The following is a 22,861-nucleotide window of genomic DNA, read 5'->3' on the forward strand; positions in this document are numbered from 1 at the left end:
AAAACTGCTTTTCACATCTTCCTCCTGCTCGTGCTCCTGCTGCTGCTTTTCAATCGAGAAAGACAGCGTTCGCCAACGAGGTGTTTATTGTTTTCTTCTGTTCTCTTTCTCTCCCCTTTCGTGAAACTGCGTTATGCAAAGGATCTGAACTTTACAACAAATCCTGAAAGGGAAGGATTATAACGTGCTTGCAGTATTTTTTCGACAATGCAAAAGATTATGCAGCATATATCCGTCTTCCTGGTTTCTTGGTTTTGCGGACTGGCGTTTGGTGCCTCTTCTCCCACCAGCGTACAAATAGGTGAGTTACCTTCAAATAAAATAACTGTAAATACCAAACAAATCATAAATTCTTATTTCTGTGTACCGCGCTGTGTGAAATACTCCAATTCTATCGATCGTACTTGCCTTTCTGTATTCTCTGCCATAAAGCATTCAACTATGAGTGGCTATCATAGAATTTTAAAAACTGTTTATTTCTCATGGAGATTCTTAATCTCATATTATTTTAGCATCAGTGATTTCAATTTAAGTAAATCTTCACGACCTTCCTAATTTTATTTGGACTACAAACCACAAATGCATTACTACACATATAAGCTTCCGTTGATGAATTTTGAATAAACCGTAGTACGGGCAAAACCAGTTATTGCTTCTCTATTACAGGAGGGCTATTCCCAAGAGGGGCAGATCAGGAATACAGCGCGTTTCGTTTAGGAATTTTTCAGCATAATTCACACGAACTGAGACTAACGCCCCATGTTGACAATTTGGAGGTGGCAAACAGCTTCGCCATAACCAATGCATGTAAGTCTTCTTTCTAACCAAGACGAGTAATGTTAGATGTATTGGAATGCTTGGGTTCTCTAGCATGAGCAGGGACAGTTAACCGAGCGTTTTTTTTTTAACATTGATCTACCTGAACTTGAAGACTGGCTGGATGCGATGTTGTATCTCTTTGTGCTAGACTGCTTTACCGTGTATGTCTGGGAAAGTGAAGTGTTGTGAACGTTAAAGGTTGCATTAAAAAAAATCATATGCTCATTTCAATCGTTGGTTGCAAACCTCGTGTGTTTCTGTGTGGTGAACTCGAGTGTTTTTCACAGACATATTTTGTGGTACGACCATCTCAAATGGCAGTTGGTTCACTGGAAGAGCAGAGTGGCATGATCTTCAGCACTGTGTCATATATGTGAGTCACATTCCCATTGAGTGAGCCAGTGTAATAACTAACCAGCAACGGAGTTGCCAGTTAGTTATTAAGTCGAGGTGTGGATATAATGATCAGACAGGCATTAAACCAATGATGTGATCTCGTTATACCAATGTAACAATCAAAAGACACTAATGTTAAAGCCATTACCATTCTTGTTACACTCTGAAGTCACAAAGAGAGGTCACATCACAAAGTAAGTGATATACTGCTGACGTCATACCACTGCAGTGGTATAACGAGCATTTAGCCCACGGAGTCGTTATAGAATATATGCAGGAGAGAAAAGCAGCATTAGACAAGGAATATGGATAAATCAAGTAGAGTTATTGACCCGAACCTTGGGTAAAACTGCTTTATAAACTGGACCTGTTTAACATGCTGGTCGTGATTATTATTTTTACTGGAATAAAAAGTTAGTTGTATGGTCCCGAATAAAAACATGTAATATTGACTCACAATTCTTTTAAATAAGAGGGCATCTGTTTTCCAGATTGCTGAAAATGGTGGTGGTGGGAGGATGGCGCGTACATTCCACTGCACCAGATTATCACACAGCATTAGAAAAAGAGCTATATAAGCATCTCTCAGATTCAATGAGAGAAGACTAAAAGCCGGGACAGGTATCTCTGTGCAGCTGCTATGTGCTACACAAGCCAATAATGTACCTGTGCTTATTACTTCCGAACCTTAAGTCACGTCTCCATTTTAACTTGCTTTGTGTTGAGTTTGTTAGTTTTTCCGTGTAGCTTTTCGTGCAATTACTTACATGGAAGCTGGCTGCCGAAGGACTGGCTGGATGCGATGTTGTATCTCTGTGCGAGGCTGCAGGAACTAAATTGACTTAATTTAGATTTATTTAAGAAGTAACAAACAACTTATCTAGAGTCAAAAGCTAAAACCAGAGCTCGGGAACAGTGTCGTGATCGGAATGTAAACAATGTGATTTCAAAGGGTCGCTACAATTTTTAATTGAGCCACCTTTATCGAGAAGGCGTATTTCTGATATAATCGAGCCAGATTTTAGAAATGTGTTGCTGAAATTGATGACTGATTGCTAATGCTTATTTTCAATTTATTCCTGTCGTGCTTCTTGAATTGTGATCCCACTTCATGTGAATGAGGGGAAATCGCTAAACAACACTTGTGCCAGTTAAAATAAAAAAAATACATCTTGATTTGCGGGATACAGTTGGAAATGAAATTCTAGGGCAACCAAGCGCCCTCTTACTTGAAACAATTGAGACCATTTCCCTCTGAACAGGATAATTGTAAGGTGGAGGAGGCGTTCGGCAATTTCACACAGCAATGGAATCAAACATTTCCACGGATCTCCATGCTCCTTCTGTCATTTCAAATGACATGGTGTATGTGTGTTCGAGGGGGGATTATGAATATTAATGCGACACATCTAGTTCTTTGTACGGCACAACGAGTTCCCTTTTACTGCTGTAGATAACGTTAATTGGCCTTTAGCAAAGCATCCGATGTACGTCACGATTATCTGACGGTTTGGGAGAAGATGGGGACTGAAATCATTAGATTATATACAAAACCTCTTTCACTAACACTGCTTTTCACACACATTTTGGTCCATGGCATTTATTATAAGGAGTTGAGTTCCAGCTATTTTTACAGATGTTTAGTTTCATCTATTTATAAATCACAGGAGGCCTTTGATAGAGTGATTCAGTGTCTGAATGTGCAAGATGAATATAAAGGATCGCCACAGATACAGTCTTCACTTGTCACGTCTAAGCCAGGTGGAGATTGCATTCATTCTGGCCCAGCGCTTTTGTATTTATGAGATCCGATAAGCAAAAAGAAAATCCTCACTCTTTGTGAGCTGCCAGAGATCCATTTTCATAAAATGGCTGGTCTCCGGTGTGTGTGTAAGTGTCAGCTCGTACAAACTAACATTCCATTCACCGGATCCGATTGCAAAATAGATATTCCCAGTCCCTTGCATTTGAAAAATAAACAGCCTGCCTTTAAGGGAATTTGAATCTAATGCATCATTGACGTTAAGTTGCCAGCGTTTTAAAGACATTTTCTTTAAGTAGTTATGCTCGGGATCTAAATAGTGCAAGATTCATTGATTTGATCTACTGTACCGCGGAGGCAGCAGTTTCTGCATTGTCAATCATTCCATTGAGCAGTTGCAGAGGGCGCAGTCTGTTCACTTACCGCCAGGGGACAGACTGGCGTCAGAAAATTACATGGAATTTTACAGCACAGAAACAGGCCATTCTGCCCAACAGATCTATGCTGGAGTTTATGCTCCATACGAGCATCCTTAGATCTTACTTCATCTCACCTTATCAAAATATCAAAAACTTTTGGAGCTTGCAAACTGCAGGAGGATAATTCCTCATCTCAAATTCGGCATCGGCCTGCTAAATGTTATTTCTTTGGTACAAAAGTAAGTTTAAATTAGTTGCAACGGTGCTTTTGGATGATTAGATCCTGGATGCAGAACATTTTAAAAGTATGTACACACTGCACTGTTTGAATCGGGCAGCCCTCCCTGTCTATTGTATTCAAACTGCTGAATTCCATGTCGATTTGGCACCGAAAATTTACTTACACAATCTTCTGCAAAAAAACTTTATTCATACCCAAATACTAATGGGTTTAATGTATTTGTGATAAATGTCAGTTTGCCCCGGCAAACTTCATTTATAATCACCTTAATCATAATAAATCATGTCAATTATTACAGGGAATCATTTCAATTCTCGTAATTTCTTCTACAACCATGATCCCAGTTCCCATGAGATACTTTAAAATATGCACTGCGGATTACAGCCAGTGTGTAGAGCATTTGAACAAAAAGATAAGCGTTCAACGCTATTGTTAACCACAACAGCAGTTTGTGTGTGAAGTGAACAACAGTAATGCTATTATTGAGTATGGGGCAAATGTAAGATTTCAGTGAGCTCATTGAGTCCAATCCTACCTCACTAAACATCCACAAACACACTTTCAGGATCGCATACAGCAGCGGGAACACAGGCTAGTTTTATTCCTCTCAACCTTGGGATGCAAAGACCAATTGTAGCATGGTTACCATTATACCAACTGGATCAGCTAATTCATTTGTGAATAAACGAAGTATTTCCCTGGTTCGTTTTACTTCGCTACTTGCTGGATAAACTGGTTGATGCATTAGGACAGCCTTAGCTGCTCTTTATTAATTATCTACAAGAAAAGCCATTGAACGACAACAACATGGTCAATGAGGTCATTCTTCAGAACAGAGTACAGCAATCATCTCATTAGTTATTGTCAGGTTATAATTTTGTTATGGTCAGTTTGTGGGAAAATCAGAGAATAGTCACAGAAAATATATGAAGTCGGGGAAATTACGGTAAAAAACATGAACGGTCATGGACAAGTCTTAATCATATTTGAAAGTGGCGCAAGGAGAATCAAACCATCTAAAGAACTAGGAGGGAATATTCAGTGGAGTGCATGAACTTCCTGCATCTGTGAAGACCCAAGTGTTTCATGTTTTTCTCACAGACTTTGTTGTTTCTTCCTCGTTGCTTCTCTCCACCCTCGGCCAAGTTATATCAATGCTACAGTCCAAAACAAAACGATTGCATCTGATTGATTACCTTTTTCTGTGAAGGGAGCATTGTGTGTTGGTAGATAGGAGGAGTGCTAGCTTGTTCAGGTTTAGCAACACCACCTAAGCCTGGTTTGGCCAAGTTTAGACTTAGCAGGACTGTGAATTGAGGACGGTCACGGCTGGAGCAGAGATACGCTACTGGAAGGGAGAGAAGTGTACCGTCCATATCAGCGCCTTGTTAGAGCACTTACAGGATTATGGGGTGAATTTCCGCAGGGGTCCTTCCCCCAAGTCCACTGTAATTTCGATGGAAGATCCGTAAAAACCCTGGAGATGTAGCGAGAGAATCCCTGTGAAAGCCACCCCATAGTAACAGCAAAAACAATTTAAATTCGTGTACCAAAACATCCCGAGGCACTTCAGAGTTTAGGGTTGGGCCCAAGGGGAACAGCAAAAGGGGCTCAAGGCATAATCAAAGATGAAGTTTTCAAGGAGGTTTTTGACATGGGAAAAGATGTAAGCTAGCAGAAGAATTTCGGTAGAAACTTCCAGTAGAATGTGTTGGGGGGAGTGAGATAAGATGGCAGAAGGTTCTGTTGCTGATGGTAGAGTGTAGAGACTGGGGATGTGCAACAGTCGGGAGGTGGAAGAGCAGAACATCCAAGCTGGATTGAAGAGGTTGCAGAGGTTTGCAGATGTGAATGAGACATTTTAAATTGATGCACTAAAATGATAGTTAATTGAGTTTTTGTGCGGGACTGGACGTGGCTGGTAGAGGTCTAAATGAATTGTAGGGTGCACATGGGACGCTAGCAAGGAAGGCAATGAAAAAGTTGATTCTGTAGGTAACTGTTTATCCATCAGGACTGAGTCTAAGGCAGGACATGCAGGACAAATCATGATAAACCACCCCAGTTGCACTGTTACTGTGGTCTGAGCACTAAGATAACATCACTGTCCTTGAATTGTTCCTCGGCAACTTTTTTAAAAATTCTATGTACGGTGGTCTACTTTACTGTGATTTTTGCTTTTTTGCAAGCATCAAAACTGTCAAAGATACTCCATTCTATTAGTATGTGACAATCTCCTGCTTTAGGATTAACAATTGTGGTGCAATGACTACAAACATGTTGACCAATAATGATAAACTGAAAGCACAGCATATGACCCTTTCAGTTTTCATATAAATTGTGGACATATGCTGAATTAATAGCTGTCCAAAAGTTACCTTTTTGGGTCATGAAATGCTCAAGTCATCTGGTGCTTACCTAAAATGTTCTGTCTTTTCTCTAATTGATGACATCATATTTCACATGAAACTTTTCTTTTTAGTTGTTATGTGTACTTAACTATAAAAAGGTTCCTGATGTGAGATATATTCGATAGCTTGGTAGCAACAATTTCTATCCTACTATATTATTGAATGAAAGGTATTTGCTGGCCAAGTACTTTGCTGAACATCTCTAAACCTTTATCTTTGGATGGGTTCAAAAATCAAGGAGAGGCAGTTCCACATTATCTTATCCAGTTTGTTTGGAAAAGGACAACTAACTAAAAGGAGGTGTCAAAGAATCTGGGAGATGCCAAATCATAAACAGAAAATTTAGATACTCTAAGACTCTCGTTAGATTGTAAATACTAGTCCTATATTGGTATATGTATACTGCCGAACAGAATTATACATCTAACTGTCCCTTGCTGCAAGTAGCATTGAGCTCAGCAACAAAGGATACACTGATAGAGCTTCATTCCCTCAGCTAATTTTATGCATAAGTGTGTAGGTGTGAGCAGCATTTATGAATTAAGGAACAAGTCAATGGTAGAATTATGTAACAAATTCAAAATACTCAATTGACCACCTGAGCAAGTCTAAAATATGGCTTTGTACTGGGCTTGCTTAGTTGACACCAGTATGAGGCAGCCTACAAGAAGTATTCACAAATTGTTGCTTTGAGTGTGCTCAGGAACCTGATCGCTGATTTGAGTTACATTAAAACATTGATATGCATCCAAAATCATTTCATGTTATTATTGAAGTCAGCGGGAATTGGGGGAAAACACTTCACTGCCTGGCGTCATATCTAGCACAAATGAAGATAGTTGCGGTTGTTGGCAGACAATCATCTCAGCTCCAGCTGTTTCATCAATGATCTCCCTCCATCATAAAGGTCAGAAGTGTGGATGTTCATTGATGATTGCTTAGTGTTCAGTTCTATTCAGAACTCCTCCGATAATGATGCAGTCCTTGCCCGCATGCGGCAATACCTGGATAATATTCAAGACTGGGATGATAAGTGGCATGTAACATTTGTGCCACATATATGCCAGTCATTGGCCATCTCCAGCCTTCCCCTGACATTCAACAGCATTACCAGCACTAAATCCCCCACTATCAATAACCTGGGGATCACCATTGACCAGAAACTTAACTGGACCAGTCAGATAAATACTGTGGCTACAATAGCAGGTCAGAGGCTAGTTATCTTGCAGCAAGTGACTCTCCTCCTGACTCCCAAATCCTTTCCAATATCTACAAGGCACAATCAGGAGTGTGATGGAATACTCTCCTTCACTAGCCTAGATATAGTTCATTATCTTTATCTTAAGTGAACATGAAACTGTGTCTGTGGCATCCTTTCGAAAGTTTGCAGAAAACATTAAAATAATATTTTATAGTTAATACAGTTATTTTCCTTGAATTACTTACCTCTTCAAGTACCCTTAAAACATGGCAGGTAAATTTCCACAGATCTTTCCCTGATCTACCAAAGTTACAGTGGTCAAAGAGCCATTTTTACATGTTTTCTGCAGCTCGTATGATTCAGTGAAGCGCAAGCTCTTTCTAATCTGCCCTAATAGTGTACCTCAGCCTCAACCTTCAAGTGACTTCTGCCAAAGTTACAGGGAATGAGCAGACGAAACCCTGCAGAATTCACCCTGTGGTTTAGCAATTCCCAAGATGGTCATTAATTACAGTTTCAATATATTTTCTGGTCTCTGTGTCAGCTTGGATCAGTTATTTGCATGGTGAATCAGAAAGTTACAGATTTAAGCCACACTCAATACTTGAGCACATAATCTTGAGGAAGTGCTGCATTGCCAGAAGTCCTATCTTTTGGATGAGATGTTAAGCTAAGGCTCTGTTTGGCTGTTTCAGTAGTTTAGCTGATCACTGTTAGGAGGAAGAGGGCAAGAGTCTTCAAAGGTCCTTGTCAAGATTCTTTCCTTCACCAATGGACCTCAGAAAAAATTATGGTCATTCATCTTATTGCTGTTTGTTGGATCTTGCTGTATGCAGACAGATCGTTGTACTTACCAACACAACAATTACTGCCTGTTAAACTAATTTATTTACAACATTTCTGAGAGAGGGCAGAAATTGCTGCATAATTTTTATGCACAGTTTTCAGTTGAGCCATAAAAAGCTAACATTTGATTAGGCTTCTCCCTTGTCAACTGTTTCTGTTCTTACATATAATTACTATGGTGTTAAGTATTTTTCCTATGTTTTTGTTTCTGTGAATCATTTTATTTATAAATAAGTCTGAATAGTAGTTTACCCTGTACAAGGTGATCTAGCATTATGAACATTTTCTGAATTTGAAATAGTCGGCAAATTTTGTTTGATAACGCTCCTGTGAAGCGCTTTGGGATGTTTTAAATGCAAGTTATTGTTGTATATATTCTCCAGCAGTATATGCCATGAGTGGGATTTTAGTCTTAATAGCAGAAAGTAAAAGATACAGGTTTCAATTCATTAGAGACACAGTCTGCTTACAAAAACTGCTATCAAGAAGCCTATGCAAGAGAAAGGTGCTGAAAATAGTCCAGCCACGTCATAAATATCTAGAGCTGGTTTTTCCGATTGGTGGGATTCACCATTATCAGTCACATCAGTAGAAAATTTATGACCAATCAGTTTAGATATCTTCTAATGGTTGAAAATGTAACAGTGAAACATCCTCATATTTGCTGAGTAGAGATTTTCCACTAGCCTTCCATGAGTACAGTGTATCTGTCCATCTGAAGCATAAGTGGGACCTTTACAAAATACATTGGTTTGTCTTTTTTATTGAGTAGCATCAAACATATGATTGGAGTCTGTTGTTAATTGGGTTCTATTGTTTTAGTGCAAGTGAAAGACAACCAAAGACTTCACCATGTAAGACTGTTTTTTTAAAAAGCCTTCTCATTAAAAACAATAAAGAACCAAGTCAGTTGGCGATTTAGGTGTCCCATTCTCCTTATGACTAAAAACACCCAGCATGGGCCATGACACCTGCAAAATGTAGCTTGTGGGCTTTTGATTCAGCTGCACAGATGAGTCATTTACTTACTTCATGGGTTGACGTTAGATTATTTATTTATTTAGAGATACAGCACTGAAACAGGCCCTTCAGCCCACTGAGTCTGTGCCAACCAACAACCACCCATTTATACTAATCCTACATTAATCCCATATTCCCTACCACATCCCCACCATCTACCTACACTATGGGCAATTTACAATGGCCAATTTACCTATCAACCTACAAGTCTTTGGCTGTGGGAGGAAACCAGAGCACCTGGCAGAAACCCACATAGTCACAGGGAGAACTTACAAACTCCGCACAGGCAGTACTGAGAACTGAACGCGGGGTGCTGGAGCTGTGAGGCTGCAGTGCTAACCACTGCGCCACATATTTATCACAATAAACTGGTGAATTTCAATCTATTTACCCTTTTTAAAATCAAGCCTAATTCTGTTAAAGTGGACAATATGATTCCTGATGAATTTTAAGGCATTTTTTTCCAATTTAACAAAACAGGGGAAAAAAGCTTTAAGATATATAATAAATAAGAATCCTAGTGTACGCCCTCATGATCCTGAAAAAAATTGTCTTGAAAAGGGAGTACAAATATTTTACTAGACAGTACAACCTTCAGCCAAAGCCTTCCTGTCTCTCCATCTTAAAGCCACTCACATAACGAGCAGTCAATAGCTTTTTGATGTAAGCTTCTCTAACTTTTGTCAATTCCACTACACAGACAATGAGAGATGCTTCTCGAAAGGCATCAAATCAGACGCTGTTAGTTTTTCCCTTGCCCAGTAGGGAATGACTTGTGGCAATCCATCTGTCAGCTCAGCTGGGAGGTGATTACATTATTCTATTGAGGCAATCCTTGAGTGACAGATGGCCCTAGGATTCAAACTCTTGACCTTCTGGTTGGCAGTCAAGAAGTTATCATTTTGTGAAAAATAAAATTAAAATAGGAGGAGGTTTTACAGCAATAATTTTTTTCAGTGCCCCAGTATCATTTGTTTTGTTCAAATAAAATACTGTCCTAAATTTGCTCACACTTTGAGTCTGAGGAAATTTCATCTGATGGAACTATCCTGGGATTGCATTGATATGAAGCAATTTCACGGCTCGTGTGTTACCCAGAAAAAAAGTGCAAATTTTATATGAAAATGCTTTTTTAAATTTAACATGATGTTTCGCTTTAAGAAAGCCACAATACACAGTCAATATTTCTGTAAGTAATGGATAGAAAGTAGCAACTTCTCTGGGCAATAGCACGATGGAGGAGTTTAAATATTGCTGCAATCTGCAAAAGGAATGAGGAGATAATTTTCTGCAGGGATTCTTCTGCTTGTTCATTCGAACGCCACAGAAAATCCAGAAAAATGGCACAGATTCACTGGAGTGAGGTATCTCATGTTGTGACCCACATTAGTTACACTTTTTCCCTCACCCTTCAGCTCAAATTCTTTGTGCTTCAAATTTCCGGAAGTTTGAGCTAATAACGTTTCCTACATTACAACAGTGACTACACTTCAAAAGCACTTCATTGGCTGTAAAGCACTTTGGGACGTCCGCTGGTTGTGAAAGGCTCTATACAAATGCAAGTGTTTCTTTCTTTAACGGTGTAGCAAGGTCAATGGGGCATCTGGGATCTTGAGGAATGGCAGGACTGGCAGTGTATCTCTTTCACCAATCAGATTGAAGGATCAAGAAATACGCAGAGATGGAGAATTTTTAAAATCTTGAACAGCCATTTACTATTTGTAGTAATGGGACTCCACAGTTTCAATTGTTCCCTTTCTGAGCTGGAGGGGTTGATTGGCATTGCAGCAACATAAATTTTGCATTAAAAGAGTGTTAAAACAAGACTTAATGGGGAGGTTGAGGGTGAGCAGGGGTTTTTGTGAGTTTAATGGCAGAGTGGCAGAAATCATTCAGAAAATTGTGGCAATTAGCAGCTCACATGGCATCTCTTCTTCATTACTAATTGCTGTATGATTGACATACTAATAATGGTGAGTGCCATTAAACTTGCTATTTTTTGCCAGCAAATTCTGGCCCAATGCCATCAATGGAGTAGACACTATTTTTCTGGGGTTTGAATGGATTTTGTGCTGAAGATACAGTGGAAAAGCATGAGGAACACCTCATGGAAATTTAACCCCATTGTTTAGATCTGACTGCTGGTTTATAATCCTTTGTCTATATGAGTAGCAGCTGAGTGGTTCTTACTGCAAAAGAGAAACAATAGTCAAACATTTTCAGTAGTTTATCAGTTGGTAAAAGGTCTCTTTTCTAATTGGAGTTTTTGAAAAACATTATGAGCTTTAATGTACAGGAAACTAAGAAATAAAGGATAATTTTGTCAGAATTGCATTAGATTTCTGTGAGGTCCTGTCAGTTAGTCTATGTTCTGAGTTATTGTGACACAAGTGAATTCATATTATTCACTGCCTAACACAATGCTTTTTAAAAAGGTTATTTTTTGCTGTGAGATATTGGGTGACTCACTGCTTTGTATAGTCAGTGCCTGTTATTGGAGCACCCAAGTGGATGTAAAACTGTCACATTTATCAGCATCTCAATTGAATGAAATTCATCAGCACTAGTTTAAGCATAAGCTATAAATGACATAAATGCATAAGCTTACCGTACAGGGGAAGTGAAGTTAGCTAAGCAAATGAAGGGTGAGGTCTGCTGTTGCTGGTGGAAAAGGTCCTGAGCTAATGATACCTTTTGTAGCTTTTCTAATTCTACAGATGTGCTACATTTGAGCTGCGTTTTCAATATATGATATGTGGACAGGTAGTCACTTCATTCTATTTATATAAAAATAATGAGACAACAAACAACAATGATATCGTATCTTCTCTTCCTAAATCACTTCTTGATTCATAATGAAACTGATATGAATGTTCCAGATGTAATACGATCTATCCGTTTCCTATGCTAGCAACTGAACTGTTTTTGCAAGCACATCTTATGCCGCCTTCCTTGAACATGCTGCTCACTCAGAGTAAACAATTAAAAGTGATGTGAACATCAAGTAGATGTGCAATTTACTCCAATATTAAAGGCATTTAAAAAAATTTGCAATCATGTTTATTTTGATTTTATTTATTTTATTTAGAGATACAGCACTGGGCCCACCGAGTCTGTGCCAACCAAGAACCACCCACACAATTATACTAACCCTACAGTAATCCCATATTCCCTACCACTTACCTACATTAGGGGCAATTTACAATGGCCAATTTACCTATTACCTGCAAGTCTTTGGCAGTGGGAGGAAACCGGAGCACCCGGCAAAAACCCACGCTGTTACAGGGAGAACTTGCAAACTCCGCACAGGCAGTACCCAGAATTGAACCTGGGTCCCTGGAGCTGTGAAGCTGTGGTGCTAACCACTGCGCCACTGTGTCACCCCATGTTATTGACCACCGTGAGGAATATGACTAAATTCAAACTTAAGCTGACTCAGAGAATGATGTAACGAAAGCAGTGAATACTTATTGAAGACAATATGCACGCAGTGACTCCTGATCTAGGGGTAACTACAGGAAGCAGCTGCCTGGGACCTGTCAAAGTCCATGAGGTTCAAGGGGTCAGGGAGCAGTCCCTTTATTGACCTTTGAATGCAGGTGCCCAGACCACTTCAGGTGCCTCTGAGATGCAATTTGTGGTGGAGCAACTTCTTCCTCCCCTTAACCTGGAAAGATGATTCTATGCCCGCTTTGTAAAGGAACCAATAATAAAACTTTTTTTTTTAGTTGTATGTCTTCTGGTGTCCAACTTCAACCAAGGCCTGAACCCCCAGGACTGATTTCACTTAGTAAATTAGCTGCCAAGGATTTCTGAGCCCTTATGAAGCTAGGGATGTGGGAAGTCCTGGCAATGCCAGTCCTGTGCTGTCAGCTCAGTCCCTTCCGATGCCATTGACGTTGTTAAGGGCTGAAGTATTCTAGCCCTAGTGGTTGTATTCTGCTTTTGCAAAACATTTCTATTTAGACATGCTCTTATATTCCTTATGGAATTATCAGTAAAATGATAAAAATACAATTCTTTTCACAAAATGGCTGCTAAGGTCTATAATTATTGATCTATATTTCAAATTATTTAACTGTGCACATTCCTTGTTGTCAAATTGATTTCCTGTCTCAGATCTAGCAGTTCCCCCACAGCCAGATATAATGCTTTGGTAATATTTTACATTAAAGTTTGCACCTGTGTTGCCATGTCTTATTCGTTAGCACCCTTCTGAATATGAAGGCTGTGGTTTCAAGTCCCCCTCCAGGACTTGAACACAAAAATCTAGGTTGACACTCTAGTACAGTATTGAGGGAAATCTGCAGTGTCAGAGGTGCTCTCTTTTGGAACAGACATTAAACCAAAGCCCAGTTTGTCCTCTCAGGTGGATGTAAAGATTCCCTGGCATTATTTTAGGAAGATGTGCAGGAGGGTTCATCCCAGTGTCCTGGCCAATATTTATCCCACAGTCAACATCACTAAAAAGAAGCAGATTACATGTTATTATCACATTGTTTGTAGGAATTGGTTTCCCATGTTACAACAGTGTTTAATTCAAAAATTAATTGGCTGTAAAGTGCTTTGAGCTATCCTGAGGTCACGAAAGGTGCATTATAAATGCAAATCTGTCTTTCTTTCTTTCTCACCTTATCATCAATTGGCTAGATCTTCACATGTGGCTGCTGCTACTTCCAATTCCATTGAAGACATTTGCATTCTCGTTTCAGCTACCAGAATGCCTGTTTGCAAATTGTGTTTTAGATCAACTGGCCCTGAGGTTTCTGACCACAGGCCAGGGCAGTGTTTTCATTGTTTAATATTTTCTGGCAGTGACGAAGACAGTTTATAAATTTGCTTTTTCTTTGGCCAACCAATCAGCATTCAATTTTTTTTTCGGTCAGCTTGCTATGGCTTCAGCTTCCTGATCAAGGGCTATAAGAGAGAGATTGGAGGTGGAAGACTAAAACATTGGCCAGGTGGATAGAAGTGGATATATGGAAGAAGAGGTTGAGGACAGAGACAGAGAAAGAGACAGGCAGGCAAAGACAAAGAGATAGGGGAACAGAGCAAGTTATGGAGAGATGGTGGGAAACGATTAGGAGTAATGAGAGATCAGGTGACCGAGGAAAAAGGTTGAGAGAGATAGACACTGGTCAGTAGGACAGAATGAATACACAAAGATCAGTCGGTAGATATCTCAACATATGGGAAGTCTACAATTAATACATTAAGTCATGCATGTAGCGCACACCTTGCAGTGGTGGTGGGGTACAGGGTCAGACCACAAAGCTAGGATTCGCTGGGTTCCCTTGCACTGTACCAACCTGTAAACAGTTCCAGAGAAAAACAAGGTGGGGGAGGGGCAAGAGTGGCACCTGATTTGCAAACTCCATCCCTACACTAAGGAAGCCCTTGAAATCTCAGGCCTCGAATCTGGAAAAAAAACAGGTCTCTATCCCATTTCTTTGACCTTTGCACGTGGGGAAAAGAGCATTCTCAGGGCAGGAAAATCTGCCCCCACCCCATCCCTATACCTAATTGTTATTCTTACCACTTTTCATTCTGCCCACATCAGTGGCTCTAACTGAATCATTCCAGCTCGTGTATTTTGTCTGTAAGGTAAGTGGCACTTGTGACAAAAAATGAAGAGGTAGATTTTCTTCTTCACTACCTGGATGAAAATTTACCTGGAAGTATTTTGGTCTAAAGTTTAGCTTAGTGTTAGTTTCTTTAATTCTGTCACATATACAAATATGTGATTGTTTGGCAGCACTTTTTCAACTTGTTGAAATGTAGTTATTAACTTGTGTTTTTACAAATCGTGCATCTAAATGGAGCTTTCAGAGTCTGTCTGGAAGTTCTGAAGAGAGTTAGTTCATACAGATAACTTCTGTAGTTGGTGAGAAAAGAAATGAAAGAACCTCAACAAATGGAAAGTAATTACAGGATAGATTAGCATATGATGAGCAAAATGAGGACCTAGCTAAGCTTAACAACCACTGTAAAAATATATGTTGTGTTACTGCTACTATTGACTTGCTTCATTAATCTTTATAATAAACCAGGTCTTGGTTAGTGTTATTCTCCCTCTTCCAAAGATGAGGATTCTGTGAAGGCATGGGATAGAACCAAACAGCTGAAAACAAACTGTAAAAAGTTCTGTGTTTCCAGGGCACACTATGAATTTTATCACAGTATCAGGACTTGTGAAACACCCTGAGATGCAGGGAGTTGAGGCTTATCAGAATAGTCTGAGATATGGAAACCAAAAATATCTACCTATGTTTCGAGTCTGTCATGTTTAAATTTTTTAAGATGCTAAACAATCTTTTAAAGATAAGAAAGATAGTCATTTCTTGTTTTTTTTTCTGGTTCAAGGAACCAATGAAACAAATCACCCTTGAATTGGCCTGAAAATATATCTAAAAGGTTACCTGCCAATCTAAGAGTTCTGTCAATTCACAGTGAATATGGCCTTGCACTAATTTAAGTAATACACCAGTTCTGAAGAAGGGTCACTGACCTGAAACGTTAACTCTGCTTCTCTCTCCACAGATGCTGCCAGACCTGCTGAGTATTTCCAGCATTTCTTGCTTTTATATAAGTAATACACCATCCTGACTTGAAAATATATCGCCATCCTTTCATTGACCTTTCTGAAGGCATTGTGCTTTCACCACATGGACTGCAGCAGTTCACTCCCCCTACCTTCTCAAGAGCAATTAGGTATGGGCAATAAATGCTGGCCTTTCCAGTGATGCCCACATCCTATGAATGAATTACGAAGGAAATCTTTTTATTGATCCCAGGGTGTAGCTATTTAATGCAATTGGACATTATGGCCTCAGCACCATAATAAGACATTGTGCACTACCTGGTATAACACTCCTGTTTGGAACACAGTATGTGTCAATTCACAGTGAGCATGGCCTTGTGTTAATTTATACTGTGTGATGATAAGCACATAAGTAATTGTAATTTAAAATGCATCATGTTCCAACCCTTGCAGGAAGAGTGAAAACTGCTTAATCTATCCATCCCTTTCTTGTGTATATTTGTTATAGCTTTTGCGCTGAAAGAAAATTTCAGAATTTCTTAGCAACTGAGGCTAGTACGGCATGGTCTGGGTTTCTGCCTTATACCTGTGCTGGGTGAAAATTCTTCCAGGATGTTTTATCCCCCTGCTGTGATGCCAGGGGTTTTGTTTGTGTGTATGTGCATGTATCTGGTTTTGGGGGAAGGAGCAAACATGTATAACGGGTACCTAGTAATCTGAACCCAAAAGGCAAGTGTCTTATTTCATTAGAAAATACATGAAAGCAATTTCATCGACTGGACAACAAATAATTATCAATTTGACCATTTTGCCATCTGGATCCACATTTCCTCAATGCTGTAATGGAATGTTGTGGCAGTTGATTATTTTCCATGCACAGCTTTTGCCCTAAAACAGCTAGACTTAAAAGAGAACACAACACATTATTTCTGCTTTATGGTTGAACACAAAATATTGAACAACATGCCGGATGGATTTAATTTCAAATACCTTTTCTATTACCTCACTGGTTGCCTTTGTTGATCGTTCAAACTAGTAAAACAGCACATGCAATTGTAGCTTTCTTGTTAGGGTATGGCTTTGTATTGCTTACTGCAGAAGGTCATGTTTCTATGTGTCTTCCATGTACCTTTAGAATAATGTCCACTGACATGTTCAATCTGATACACAGTGACAACTCGGATACGTTCTCACTCTCCTCAAACTGGAATAGCTTGTGGCTGATATTTCAGTGCTATTTCTTTACTATTGTTATGTAGTTTTGATGTGACACTAATAGTTATCTTCAGCATACCTGGTAATTCAGGTTGCCAATACATATGCTTGTTTGGCAATTTTCTATTTCATGCTTTAATAAACCAGATAGAATAAAAACTTCTAGCACCAGCAGTGCGAGAACTCATTTTTGTGCATCTGTTTACCTTGTCAGAAGCTTTAGCCCCGAGTTTATCCAGGGGCAAGAGGCCTGCCTGTGGCAGTCGATGTGGGCAGCAGTTCAACTGGCCTCCTGCAGCGCAAGATCCGGGAGATTTTAACTCCTGGGTCTCATTTAAATGGGACTCCTGCCTGAAGCTGGTGGGAATGACATGAAGGCTGGCAGGTGAGAGTTGGATTTCGGGTGGCAGGAGTCTACTGTCGGGGACCCAAAGGATGGTGTCCTCAACAGTCAGGTAAGTCGATCGTGAGATGGGATTAGTTCTGAGGAGGAGAGCAACCCAAGGGAGGCTCAAAGTTTCCCTATAAAACCCAAATAAAACCCACTGCCCCCCACCCCCAACTAACAAAGAAACCTTTACCACGATCCTACCTGTTTCCAGGTCTGAACAGGCCTTCCTCAATCTGCAACTAAAATAGTGTGCGTCTTCAGCTGATGTTAGCAGAGTGCAACTGTGTAATTGTAAATAGGCCCCCCACTCATCTGGAATGGGCACCTGTCCTGAAGCAAAATCAGCAGTTAAAATAGTGGTGAGCACGCTCCCAAACCTGATATTAACCAGAGTGACTCTTGGGGGGAGGCGGGGTGCTTTTATTTTGTGAATTGGCCTATTTTCCTCTGCCTGAACTGACCCGTGGCAGAACCGTGGCTCACATAAATTTAATCTGTCTCTGATGAGCTGAAAACTGATTCCAAAGAACATTTTTTTGTGCTCATCATGACCAATTACATTACACTATATTACAACAGTGACTGCATTTCAGAAGTACCTCTAAAATGCTTTGGTACGTCCTGGTGTCATAAAAGGTGTAATATAAATGTAAATCTATCCTTTAGATCTTTGAAATTTGATTCGATTATATTATTACAGTAACAATTAAACTAGTTTTTTTTGGAAACACGGAATATCTCATTAGGTAGCTGATTGGTGGCTGAGGGTAAGCAGATCCATTGGGTCTGTTTCTCTCTCCACAGATGCTGCCAGACCTGCTGAGTATTTCTGATACTTTCTGTTCTCATTTCAGAGTTCCAGCATCTGCAGTATTCTTCTCTTATTCCATTGGGTCATTATTGTTTTCATCAATGCAAAAAGTAATGGCCCAGCTGAAATTCTAGGGTAATGGATGCTGGTAAGGAGTTACAAGCCAGTTAATCCTAGTTTGGTTCCGACACTGTCATAAACCACAAGAGTAAAGGCTGCAGCTCAGTGCCAGCTATATTCATGTTCTTGATATTTGGAATGAGCAAGGAAAATTTTTACTGTTCTTATTGTTATATGATGAATATGTTAGCACATTAGACACAGCATGGCAATAGTGATTATAGTAAACCTGACAGTGATGTGGCTCCTAAAGTACAGGTATATAACTGGAACTTTAAAAAAAATCTAGCAACATATTACTACAGAAGTGTAATCCTACACATTCTGTGGGAAATGTTTTGATACCTTTATACTGTATCCACATTATTCTGCTAAGCATCAAATTCAAAAAGAGCAAACTTCAATAATGCATATTTTCAATAGCATGATGTTTCTATTAATAACAACTTTCTATGAATATGTATTTGTGTGTATATTTTTATAGAAACATTACCCTTTCTCCTATAATACATCCAGTTTATGAATATCTATCAATCAGGCACTCAGCCCTACTAGAATTCCACTTCTGAGAACCACAATTTGCATTTAAAAACAGTACGGCAGAGTTTTAGAAAGATCCACTAATGGCCACAGTGTGTGGTCATGACAATCCTTTTCTAGTATGGGAATCTTTGAGTTGATTAAGGCATTCACTTTTGTGCTTTAATCATCTCCTTGTAGCCTATTCCAGCATCACCCTGTCATGATTGCACTCTATACACATCCATTACCAGCAGTGAAAAACAGCAACATATTCATAATGGTAACACTTTAGGAGAACCAGTTCCTCTTGATTGGATTTTTGTAATGAGGTTCTCTAAGGGTCAGGTATCAAAATTTGCTTTCAATTTGTTTCAAAATTATAGCTGAAAGTGCTGTTAAATTTGTGGGATGAGTCATACTGTTCTGTAAAAAAACCTGGGGGTTTTGGTCATGGGCTGAGGCAGGAAATTCAGAATTGCACAAAAACTTAAGTGCTCCCCTTACCCTCTCATGCCCACTGCTATTTCTGAGAAAGGCTGAAGACACAAGCTTTTTTTTGAAAATTATGAACTGTTTGTACAAAAATATTGTATTTTAGTTAATTTTAAACCACTTTCCCAGTTGATCCATCATCAAAATGATGGTAAAGACTTTTATGTAAAATCTATGTATTTTTTGCACTGAGTAAATCAATTAGTTTGCTCACATGGCTTTGGTGGAAATGCCGTTCACAGATTCAATGCAATGAATCACAGATCATACATACCATGTAACACAAGACGATATTGAAGGGCCAGTAGTTATTGCAGACAAATGCATTACAGGGCCAAATCCTGTTAGAATTTAATGTTTTGGGGAATTCTGAGATGCAGTTTTCCTAAAGGACCAGAACATGATACAAACATGAAAGTGCCTTATGCACTGATCTAATGACTTTCTAGGCTGGATTTTACCAGCTCCCGATATTGGGTGTCATGGCGGTGGGGTCCGGAAAATACTTCCAGGAAAGACCCACCACACTGCCCGATGCTGGGAAGGCCCTACCCCATTCTACCAGCGCGGCAGGGCCTCGGAGCAGCCCCTCCAACACTCGGCGGTGGCACCCCAATTTACTTATTCAAAGCACTACTCACCTTGCCATATTATGCATCCCACTGCCTCTTAGTCCACAGTTCCGCATTTTCCTGTTAACGAATGTCTCTCACATGCCGTCATGTACATGATTAAGAAAAGTCAGTGGGACAGCAGAAGTAGCAGTCATTGGAGCCTGTGCAGGTAAGTCTTGTCAGACTGGTCTCAACTCTGCATGCGTGTGTACAGAAGGTGGGGGGTTGTGGAATGGTCTTACCGGGGGCACAACTCTGCAGGCATGAAGGGAGGTGGGAGGGGGGATCCCTATGCGCTGCAGGCAGGTGCAGTTCATGTAGAGGCTTCCGGTCATGACCAGCAACAGTCCCCAAGGAAAGCTCGCCACTACAGATCGCCACGCATCTACAGGTCCTGCATGACATACCAGCGGATGTCTGAGCACCAGTGTCAGAGGCGACTGCGGATGTCGAAAGAGGTGGTGACACATCTCTGTGCCCTGCTCAATGATGACCTGCAGTCCCATGGGCTTCGGGGGACATCATATGCCTGTGGCCCTCAAAGTGACAGGGACTCTTAACTTTTACACCTCTGCATCATTTCAGGGGCCTACCGGAGATCTTTGTGGGGTCACACAGTCAGCAGTACACTGCTGCATCAGGGACCTCATGGATGCCTTGTACTGGTGGGCTGGTGACTATGTCCGCTTCATGGTGGACCCTCGGAGCCAGGCCCAGAGGGCCATCGGTTTCAGCTCCATCGTGGGATTCCCTCAGGTGCAAGGGGTCATAGACTGCATCCATGTGGCCATCGAGGCTCCTGCTGGGCGACCAGCTGCATACATAAACTGTAAGGGCTTCCACTTGCTCAACATACAGTTAGTATGTGATCATTGGAAACGCTTCATGCAAATCTGTGTCCGCTTTCCAGGCAGCTGCCATGATGCCTTCATCCTATACCAGTCACAGCTGTCGCTGCTGTTCACTGAACTTGCTCAGATGGAGGGGTGGCTTCTTCGAGACAAGGCTTACCCCTTGCAGCCATGGCTCCTGACACCAATGAGACACCCCACCACTGATGCAGAGGAGAGATACAATGCCAGCTACGGAGCTACAGGAGCCACCATTGAGCAGGCGATCGGCATGCTGAAAATGTTCTTCCACTGCCTGGATAGATCGGGTGGTGCCCTGCAGTACGAACCAGAAAGGGGAGCTTGCATCATTGCTGTTTGCTGTACTCTGCACAACTGTGCTGTCAATAGGGGGTGGGCCTTGCAGGATGAGAAGAGATGTCAATAGGACTCTTCCTCAGATGATGAGGCTGCAGGGACGTACGGCAGGAAAGGTGCATGGGAGGACCGAGAGCATCCAGGTGGCACATGCAGGGTGAGCAGCGAGCAAGTGATGCACAGCAATGCCTAATTGATGAAAGATTCTCCATGCCATTGGAACTACCATGTGCTCCGCAAGTCACACAGCATCCTCGTTCACCTGTTGTGCAGCAGTCCGCATCTGCAACATCTTTGTCTCCACCATTACAGGCATTCGCAGACTGAGCTATTGTCCATGTCATTGCATCCGTGGAGATGCACATAAGTAATGCTGGCACGGCAATGATGTTATTCCATACATTGGCAATTCTGAAAGGCCAATGATGTAATGTGAGGAGACATAAGCGGTGCATGCTGGCACACATCATTCATGCAGTAAAAACAACGCATATGTTAGTGCATAACATTTAGTGAGATAACTTTTTGCAGTGTTGTGGCACCCCGTCATTCCCATTTGTGTAACGGTGTTTTCTTTAAACGCTTGTGAGTGCTCCTTCGCAGTGCAACCTATGCGCCAGCAGCCTGACTGAAGGAAGGAATCCTGAAGGAAAGGGGAATCCTGCGTCAATGCAGAACTCTCCTCAGATGTCGTGGCTGCTGGAGCTTGACTCACCGTCAGAGGGGCCAGTATCCACATTGGAATCACCTTGATGGGGGACCCCCAAATATGGTACGCAGGCTCGCCTCCTCCATCTCAGGGCTCATTTGAGCCCCTCTGCTCACCCAGGAAGGACCGGGGTAGGGACAGTCTCCATGCCCCTAGTCCCTCTCTCGTCTTGCCACTGCTGAGTGGATGTCGTGGCCGCGGTGAAGGATTGCAGGTCAGAGCGAATCAATGGAATTTGGTTCTGCAGGATGAAGCCATGCACTCATATGCCTGGGATATGGCAGCTGTCAAGGCCTGGATGGACTCCCCCATTGTCCGCTCAAGGCTGTACATGGCCTGTGGCATCTCTGTTAGATGTCGCCAGGACTGCTGCTGCACTCCAGCATGCCCTGTGCTGTCAACAACAGAGGGTCATCAGTAGCCTGGGGCTCAGCATAGGCCTGGCAACTCACAGCTCTCCGACTGTCAGGGGCATCATCTTTCACACTTAGTCAGCTGCTCGGGCACGTGTGCAGTGCTCTCACCAGCTTGTGACCCAGACTCTAAGGCTGAATGGATACCCACTGAGGTAATAGTATCTGTGCTGGTGGAAGGTGCGTTAGTGCCATGGATGCTGCTTCCTCGGAGGTTGTCTCTTCCTCCGAGGTGTGGGAGGTCTCTTGGGCCAACGGGGTTGATTCAGAGCATTGACCTGGAAGATCCAATAGGGAAAGCACACTGTCAGTCTTGAGGTTGTGCATGTCATGACTATGACAGCATTGCCTCAAACAAGAACAACTGCACAGCGATCATTGTTTATATCAAATGGACCTGGGTTCACCCAGGACCCCAAGCTTTATGTCACCGAATGAGCATTCCACATGGATCACAGAGATCTCCAGGGCCTCCTCTTCAGCGTCAGTGAGCCTTCTGATGACAGGCACACCTCCGCCGGTGCAGCTTGCTTCCCTTGCAATGTGGGCTCTCTTAGCCTGGAGGAGCAAGGAGGCAGGTATTAGGCATGGCAGATCAACAACACAATACATGTCACAAGAGGGGTGCTGGGCCCAAAGGTAGGGGATGCTTGGTGTGCACTACTGAATGAGCCACTCATGTAGGTGCCATGCTCTGAGCAGCAGACAAG

General features: G+C 41.4%; 1 protein-coding gene across 3 annotated transcripts in view; it reads left to right on the forward strand.

Moving 5' to 3' along the window:
- Positions 1-207: 207 nt before the first annotated feature.
- gria2b (glutamate receptor, ionotropic, AMPA 2b) overlaps positions 208-22,861 on the forward strand; it is a 164,037-nt gene continuing 141,383 nt past the window's right edge. For all 3 annotated transcript variants that reach the window (XM_068042059.1, XM_068042067.1, XM_068042077.1), the window contains exons 1-2: positions 208-301; positions 667-807. In XM_068042059.1, coding sequence (XP_067898160.1) covers positions 208-301; positions 667-807 — 235 coding nt within the window. The remainder of the gene's footprint in view (positions 302-666; positions 808-22,861) is intronic.

This window comes from Heterodontus francisci, chromosome 1 (genome assembly GCF_036365525.1).
Source record: "Heterodontus francisci isolate sHetFra1 chromosome 1, sHetFra1.hap1, whole genome shotgun sequence".
Classification (NCBI taxonomy): domain Eukaryota; kingdom Metazoa; phylum Chordata; class Chondrichthyes; order Heterodontiformes; family Heterodontidae; genus Heterodontus; species Heterodontus francisci.